The sequence below is a fragment of the Camelina sativa genome, chromosome 17 (genome assembly GCF_000633955.1).
Source record: "Camelina sativa cultivar DH55 chromosome 17, Cs, whole genome shotgun sequence".
Classification (NCBI taxonomy): Eukaryota; Viridiplantae; Streptophyta; class Magnoliopsida; order Brassicales; family Brassicaceae; genus Camelina; species Camelina sativa.
In genome coordinates this window covers 20,985,422-20,994,710 of record NC_025701.1, presented here as the reverse complement: position 1 = coordinate 20,994,710, position 9,289 = coordinate 20,985,422, and the positions used below count along the sequence as shown (strand labels likewise).

The following is a 9,289-nucleotide window of genomic DNA, read 5'->3' as shown; positions in this document are numbered from 1 at the left end:
TGATGTCATTCCAATGAAGTCAAGTCATATCCTTTTGGGAAGACCATGGCAGTTCGACAGAAGAGTGTTTCAAGATGGCTACACCAACAAGCAGTCATTTGAGTTCAAAGGGCGCAAGGTCACTCTTCTACCACTTACACCCAGCGAAATCTACAAGGACCAGCTTCACATGAACCGCAAGGATACAGAAAAAGTGTCTCACAGCCTGTACATCAATCACAGCGAGTTCAACAAGCTATTTGAGCCAGAGATGATCACATTGAAGTTTGGGTATAAAGAGACACTCACCAGCACTAAGCCAGCAGAAGAGCTTCCACGCGAGATCATAGAGGTTATAGAGGCGTACAAGGATGAGTTTCCAGAAGAGATATCTCCAGGTTTGCAGCCACTACGCAGGATAAAGCATCAGATCGAATTGGTACCAGGTTCAGCTCTATCGAACAGACCAGCTTACAGCACCAATCCAGTAGAAACTAAAGAGCTTCAGAAGCAAGAAGAAGAGCTGATGAGCAAGGGACACATTAAAGATAACCTCAGTCCAAGTGCAGGTAAGGATAATGTAGTCACAGATGCATTATCCAGGAGGTACACTCTCATTTCTACTTTATCTTCTAAGCTAGTAGGACTTTATGAGACTGACCTCGATTTTGCTGAGAGCTATGGCAAATGCCATAAGTTTGCTTTTGAAAACTACTATAGGCAGGATGGGTATCTGTTCTTAAATGATAGATTGTGCATACCAAGAGGATCCATGAGAGAAATGCTGATCAGAGAAGCTCACGGAGGTGGACTAGCTGGACATTTCGGAGTGTCAAAGACTCTACTTGGACTGCAAGAACACTTCTATTGGCCTCAAATGCAGAAAGACATTGAGAAGGTTTGTTTTAGGTGCCATATCTACAATATGGCGAAGGGTAAGGTACAGCCTCACGGCTTGTACACTCCTCTACCGAATCCTTCTCAACCTTGGACTCAAATTTCAATGCATTTTGTTCTTGGCTTACCTCGAACCAGAAATGGTAGAGATTCTATTTTTGTTGTGGTTGACAGGTTTAACAAGATGGCTCACTTCATTGCAAGTCACAAGACGGATGATGCTGTTATTGTAGCTAACTTGTTTTTCAGGGAAGTCATCAGGAGGATCAATGACAACGCATATTCCGATTTGAGGACAAATCCTTTTGAAGAGGGGGAGGATGATATGATCGTGGCAAGCAAGGAGCCAGAGGCTGCAGAGCAACCGGAGGTGGTGGGAAGGATCACTCGTTCAAGAGCTAAGGAGATGGCCAAGGAAGCTCATGCACTCATAGTTGACGGGTCATTCAACCTACCAAGGATCCAAGTCTTCAACATATCCAACCTGAAGACTTCACCCGGTAATGAGGACTAGGTAACTTAGGTGTGAAGTTTGTACTCTTTTTCCCATAGCTGAGTTTTGTCCCAATGGGTTTTCTCAGCATGGTTTTTAATGAGGCAAATGGATCACTACGTCGAGTTATCTAGAAATCATTACCAAAGGGGAATAATGTACTTCTGTACTAGTACAAGTGACTTCCGTAGTACTACAGGTCACTTGGACGTTTTGCTGTTTTCTTATTTCCTTAAAACGTCTTGTTGTTTTAGTTTTGCACTTCTTGTTGTTTGGAGTGTCGAGCCCTAGGGTGTTTAAAACCCAAAGCTACGCCTCTTTTGTTCTTTAGCGAAGAAGTATGTTGTAAACACGTTTTGTGAACTTTCTTCTCTCAATTTGAATTCTTGAATGCGTTCTTGATTTCTGGGTTTCTATACACTTTGTGATTCAGAAACTCTTCACTTGTTACAATCCATATCACCACCTAAATAATCTATCTCCATCTAATCATTGTTCTATCATTCGATCATCACCATATCCCTCAATATTCACGATCTCACATCATCATCCCCACCGTATTTGCCCCTTCTGCACCATCATCACCGAGTCTCATCATCATTTATCAGTCTACAGCCTTCATCAGAGTTTCTATCCTAGGGAGATCTTATCACATTCCTTTACCCAACATAGACTCAGTTGATACCTTCTTCCCGTGATCCGCACGATTCACCCTTCTCCCAACATTCACATTTGGTACATTCTCCTTATTCTCCTCGACTCGAGTATTTTATTCCTTTATCACATGGCAATTCCCAACTAGCTCCAACCGATCGAAGCTACTCGAAATGTTAATATTCCCCGTATCTTTCCGCGTGATTTCCCGGAGATTTTTTTCTATTTTTTTCTGGAGCCCCCGCCGCAAAAACAATCCGGCTGGGTGATGATCCTGACTTCCGACTCCCTCATCTCACCTTCGTAAAACCATCATCCACCGGCATAACAACGCTCTCCACTCTTGGTGCTGTTTGGGAACCAAGATCACCTCCTTAGCTGATACAACCTTTGGAAAAAAAATTAATGAATCAAATGCCCGTACACCCCGCATCCGGAACAGATGGTATTCAGTCCCTCATAGGCTACAAATTAATGCTCACCATTGATCATCACTGTACCCTTTAAAGCTTTCCTCAAGTTCACTTCCACGCATGTCCTAGCGAACCGAGCTCTCTCAAAATGTAGAGTAGTTAGGTCCACCTTTATAGGTCTCCCTAACCCGCGAACAATCACCATTAAAATCAATTTGTGATAAAAATTAACAGGAATATTCGCCACTCGAATCCACACCAGCATCGTGACTATCTCATCCTTCAGTGGATCAAAATTCGGAGTCCAACCTTGCACCATAAGGTAGCTTCTAAAACCTTCCATGGCTCTCCAGTCAAAGCCGCCAAGTACTTATCTTCCAACTCAAAATGAACCATGAAAAAGTGACGCGGAAAATCCATGACATACATCTCCCCTCGTGGCTGCCACATCTCTCTCAATTTCCTGCTACGGGCCGAAATAGAAATACTTCGACCTAGAACGTTCACAATCATGCACTGCTTCCATAAACCATTCATCACATCCAACACCTCTTTTCCTATGGTTATTACTGGCTCCCCATCTTCTCCATCAAGAAATTCTAGCGTCACCATCTCATCCACAAAACCTCGTCCAACACTTCCTCCGGTGAGAGCCTCCCTCCAGCGTTACTTCCCACTATTCTCTCCACCCATGTGGCCACTGTATCTGGAGGGTCACCCATTGGCCTCTCCGTTTCACCAATGTCCGTCATGGTTACATCTTGTTTTCCAGCCCCCAAAATCACGCCATCGCCAACTCTAACCGCCATAATGTCTTGTTTTTATTGTCCTAACCGGTTGCGTTTTTGATCTTCTCTTTTTTTTGGTTAACCATGATAAATATTACATAATGCATTTTGGTAAGAGTTGGTTTATGTTCTGTTTGTTGATGCTTTTGTAACCAAGTAAGCCTTGATGTCAACCTAAACCTGTAAATCATACCATACCTAAAAATGAAAAATACCTAGGGGTGAACCTCTCCATTCACCTCATTTTCTCTCAGTCAATCAGAATCTTCCATCTAATATTTCATTTAAAAAATAAATCAAAATTAAATTAAAAAGCAAACAAAATTATGGAAACAAATTCTGTATACGTTTAATTAAGAAAATTTAAATATTGGCTTAGTTTTTGATTTTGAAAATTAGAATAAAATTATATGTCGGTTTGAGTTTACAAATGAAGTGGTTATGGTTTAGATTTTACAATTAAAATGAAATTATATGTCGGTTTGAATTTACAAATGAGGTGATTAGGGTTTAGATTTTATAATTAGAACGAAACTATATGTCGGTTTGGGTTCACAAATGAGATGGTTAGGGTTTAGATCTTACAAGTAAAACAAAATTATATGTTGGTTTGGGTTCACAAATGAGATGTTAGGGTTTAGATTTCACAATTAGGACGAAATTATATGTCGGTTTGGGTTCACAAATGGGATAGTTAGGGTTTATATTTTACAAGTAAAACGAAATTATATATCGGTTTGGGTTCACAAATGAAATGGTTAGAGTTTAGATTTTATATGTGTCGGTTTGGGTTTATTAAAGAGCGGTTTAAATTTTTTTTTAAAAGTTTTATAATAATGTATACAGATTTTATTTTCTTATTTTATAAGAGGGTGAATGGAGATGTTCACCCCTAGGGATGAACCCAAGTATTGTTCCCTAAAAATTGGGAGGCTTTTGGAAATGAAGGAGCTAAACACCATTTCCATCTTGCATCTCTGCTTCATTTCTAAGTCATGGGAATGTAAGATTAAAATTATTCTCATAATTGTAAATAGAGGACTCTAGAAACTGCTTTTGCTGGAAAGGTAATTTTTTTTTTTATGTTTATCACCCTATATAGGATCTATAAACGATTAATCAATATAAAAATATAATTCCTATAAGTTTAACCAATCAAAACATAACAATATATTCATGTAATACTATATTTTAAAAAAAAATCTAAAAACAAAACAAATGAAGTTTATAATAAACAATGTTATATGTTTATTTAAGTTTATAAATGACAATTAATTTTTTTAATTAAATAAAATTATATGTTGGTTTGGTTTACAAATAACTAGATACTGACCCACGGTAAACCGTGGGCTGAACTTTTTATTTAATGTAAATTTGTAATAATATATTTTGTTATTATATTATTATTAGTAGTTTATGATTATAAATCATTTTGCTTATATAATTATTATTATATGTTATAAATGTTTTTTACAGAATTTAGATAATATTATTTTAAATTAAGTTTTTGTTGTTGTATTTGGGTAGCTTTAAAACTACCATTATATTAATGACATATTGGTATATAGTTAGTAATCGTGATTGTCAAAAAAGATATTTTAATGAAAAACATTTGTCAATAAAACATTAGTATATTAGTATATAATGATGACTAAAATTGTTTAATATTTGTTCATATCATTCAATCCTTACTATGGTTCTGAAATACGTAAAAAAATGTAACTAATATGTCAAAATATATTATATTAGTATAATCTTATTTTTGGTGAAGAAATTATTCGAAAAATATTAAAGATATTATTTTCTGTTGACGGAATAAACATTCGGTAAATATATATATGATACGATAAGGGGATCAACGTGATATTTTTTTACTCTCTTTAGCTGTGACATTTTTTTTTTTTTTAGGAAGCTGTGACATTATAATTACTGTTACAAATCTAACTTGTTTAACGGAAGTGATTTTTTTTTTCAACGTTTTTTCTTGAATACCCATGTAACATTAATCTGTTTAGTCAGATAGCTAATTATCTTTTTTACCCTTAATGATTATATCATTTTATTAACTATTTATAATGACATTTTAATGTAATTTTTTACACTTTAAAGGTTAAATTTATTTTTGTACTTCTCAATTAATATAGTAGGATAGTTAAGATTTAGATATTACAATTAAAAGAAATTATATGCCGTTTTGAGTTATAAAAAAGTGATCATAGATTTTTTCTTTTTTAAATATAAAATTAAATAAAATATCGTTGTATTTTAATGAGTTAAGCTAATAAAAAAATAAATGAAGAGGTTCATCCTATAAATGTATCAAAAATGGTTCATTGTGAGGGGGATAACATCAACAATAAAATTATACATTTTTTTTTTCTTTTGTTGCTGACAAGAATTCAAGAATCGCGATATCAAAACGCTAGAATCCAAAACGGCGTTTAGTGTATGCCTTCCGATCAATACAAGAAGGAAACTAATCTCCCCCTGAATCAAAAAAGCAGCGAGATCTTTCATCTGAAGCAACCATGGTTCCTAAGATCACATCAATGGCTTCCACTAGACCTCTCTGTTCAATTCCTTACTTGCTCCTCTCTTTCTCTCTCCTCTTCGTCTTCTCGCTTCTCTTCTTCTTCTCCAATTCCTTACTCTCCAACCCAAATCCGAGATTTTCACACATTACTCTTCAAAACGGCATCAACGTCTTTGTAGCTAAGCTTCCAAGATCCCTAAACTATGGCCTTCTCGAGAACTACTGGTCCTCTTCTTCTCCAGATTCACGCATACCCACCGACCCGGATCACCCGACCCGTAAAACCCATTTACCAAAAACCGATGCATACCCACCGTACCCGGAGAACCCACTGATAAAGCAGTACAGCGCCGAGTATTGGATCATGGGAGACCTTGAAACCCCACCGGAGAAACGAATTGGATCTTTTGCTAAAAGGGTTTTTAGTGAATCTGACGCTGATGTAGTGTTCGTGCCCTTCTTTGCTACGTTGAGTGCTGAGATGGAGCTTGGAAATGGTAAAGGTTCGTTCAGGAAGAAGTCTGGAAATGAAGATTACCAGAGGCAGAGACAAGTTCTTGATTTTGTCAAGAACACTGAAGCTTGGAAACGCTCCAATGGTCGTGATCACGTTTTTGTTCTAACTGGTACTAAAGTTTCTCTCTTTATATCTTTGGAACTTGTTTGGACGCAATTTGACAGATCTGGATCGTATAAGTATAGATTTTGTCATGTGGGTGTGGTGTGTCTGTAGATTTGGTGTAGAAGCTTATGTAAGTTATATGTGTGGATGGTGTGTCAGGTTAAGTTAAAATGTTGAAGCGTTCTTTGGCAGACCCAGTTGCAATGTGGCATGTTCGTGAGGAGATTGCTTTGTCGATTCTTCTAGTGGTGGATTTCGGAGGCTGGTTTAGGCAAGATTCTAAATCATCCAACGGGACTAGCTTGCCTGAGAGGATAGAGCATACTCAAGTCTCTGTCATTAAGGATGTGATTGTTCCATACACGCATCTACTTCCTAGACTTGATTTGTCTCAGAACCTGAGACGTCACAGCCTTCTTTATTTCAAAGGCGCTAAACACAGACATCGGGTAATCACTCTTACGAAACTCGCTTCTTTAGTTTGAGTCGTTACATTGCTTGATGCAGAGACTCTTGTGAGTGGTGAGTTCATGGCTCATCTGTTATAGCGTAAATGTATTGTTCTTTTCGAAATTTTAGTGTTTCCCAATCTTGGAAGAACTTGGCCTCGACTGTTTGTTTACTCTTGTGTCTTCTTATATGTAGAGTGTGTAATCTTTCCTGATGAATACATAAATACATAACCTTTAGCATGTTGTAAAACAGTCACATTTGTATTTACAATTTGTAAACAAGTATATAATATATTTCACATGTAAATGCAAATATAGTCATTGGCCTTATTTGAATAGATTAGTCTTATGTCTTCATAGCAAACGGTCTGTTCTCTATCAAGCAAGTTTTTTGGTGTATATGGATGATTTGTATAATTTGAACTTGACAGGGAGGGTTAATTAGAGAAAAGCTATGGGACTTGCTGGTCGATGAACAAGGCGTTGTCATGGAAGAAGGTTTTCCTAATGCAACAGGGAGGGAACAATCGATAAGAGGGATGAGAAACTCAGAGTTCTGCTTGCACCCAGCCGGTGACACTCCCACTTCATGCCGTCTCTTTGACGCCATTCAAAGCCTATGCATCCCTGTGATTGTCAGCGACACCATAGAGCTCCCATTCGAGGGAATGATCGATTACTCAGAATTCTCAGTCTTTGTCTCTGTAAGTGATGCATTAACACCTAAATGGTTGGCTAATCACCTCAGAAGGTTCTCTGAAAGAGAGAAGGAAGCATTCAGAAGTAGAATGGCAAATGTTCAGACAGTTTTTGTGTATGATAATGGTCAGGCCAATGGGATTGGACCGATTGAACCCGATGGTGCGGTGAATCACATATGGAAGAAGGTTCAGCAGAAAATGCCAATGGTAAAGGAAGCAGTGATGAGGGAAAGAAGAAAACCAGCAGGTGCTGCTTCTGTTCCTCTTCGATGTCAATGTATCTGAATCATACAACCAAATCCAGAAGAAGAATTGTTGTCTTTTTTGTTTATTTGTCATTTATTTTTTGTTTTTGTTTACAATCATTGTTATGGCCTTTGGCATTCCCGGGTTCAGAATACAAAAATTAAAATTATATCTCCAATCACCAAACAGTTCTACAAAGTGGAAGTTCAAAATGGTAACTACTAACTCTTTAGTTTGACAACTGGTGCAGTTTGGTATGTTTATCGATATCACTGGGAGCAGAGGCTACATTGACTTGGGAATCTCATCACAAGCCACCACGGTAGCATTGGTTAAGGTGAATCATCGAAGAAGATGTCACCGTACCGACGATTTCAATCAGATCGAAAATGTTATATCATAAACGAAGAGGAGTAATTATGCGACAAATATAAAATAAATTTTTCACTACTAACGGATTCAAGAAATTTAACTATTAACATTCAATTTTCTGAAAAAGACGGAGCATTTTATTTGATTTATTAGAAAACACTTGTTGGAATCAAACGTCTCATCTTATTTTTTTTTTTCAAATCCTTTATCATGCACAAGTCACATATCCAATAAAAATCTGCCACATAGAATTTTTTTTATATTAAAAATAATTTTAAAATAATATAACAAAATTATAAATTCAAAAAGTAAAATAAAAAACCTAACTTTTCTTAACTGTTTTCCCACTCCTCCACGATCTTTGCAAATTGGTTTTTTAAAAAAATTGACTAAAATCATTCAAGTATTACAGAACTATCAATAAAATCCAAAAATCATCCAGACCATCTTTGTTGTTCCTCTTTCCGCCCACCTTTTTTTTTTTTTGGTTCAAAAGCTTTACCCCACTTATTTTCACAATTGTCTCTCTTAAATCAATAATTGATCCTCACAATTGAGAAATTTCTTAGAAGATATCATGGATTGTTTACCTCATATCAGGTATAGAATGAAGACGACATCGTAAGCAATCTGAAGCAACTAGGAAATGCTCAAACTTTTCTGTGGTAGCAAACTCACGCAAACTTATTTTTCCATATGGCGAGCCATACAAGAATGAAAAGTAACAGAGAATTGGTGAGTATAGTAACGTAAGCAATTCTGTGTGTTATTCAAATGTTTACTTGAAATATCCGATCATGATAATATATGACTATTGTCATTTGCACTACAGTATTTTTCGTATAATATATGTGTATTGATTAAAAAATATATAGATTTGACTTTGCTATACTATGTCTCTGACTCTGACTCTACTTACGTTTCTAGCTATAACTATCTTTCTCATCTCATCTTATTATGTTTTTCTCTTGAAGGTGAACGATTACCCGCTTTATCCATACAAACACAATGGTGTAGCCGTGTAGATGGAAAAGTGATTAGAGGATTAGTCTTCTGTATAAGGTATCAAGTTAAACCCAAATTATGAATTGAAAACAAAACCAAAATGACAACGGTCTATGTTGTGTTAATTATTCAGG

At 36.5% G+C, this 9,289-nt stretch overlaps 1 protein-coding gene across 2 annotated transcripts; it reads left to right on the top strand.

Annotated features, from left to right (window-relative positions):
• On the top strand, positions 5,582 to 7,956 carry LOC104757774 (probable arabinosyltransferase ARAD1). Of its 2 annotated transcripts, XM_010480560.2 has the most exons (4): positions 5,582 to 6,383; positions 6,572 to 6,828; positions 7,263 to 7,535; positions 7,662 to 7,956. In XM_010480560.2, the coding sequence occupies exons 1-4, from the start codon at positions 5,753 to 5,755 to the stop codon at positions 7,815 to 7,817; spliced, it is 1,317 nt and encodes a 438-aa protein (XP_010478862.1). In that variant the 5' UTR covers positions 5,582 to 5,752; the 3' UTR covers positions 7,818 to 7,956. The 2 variants fall into 2 exon arrangements, with proteins under 2 accessions (XP_010478862.1, XP_010478861.1); XM_010480559.2 differs by having other exon boundaries at positions 7,263 to 7,956.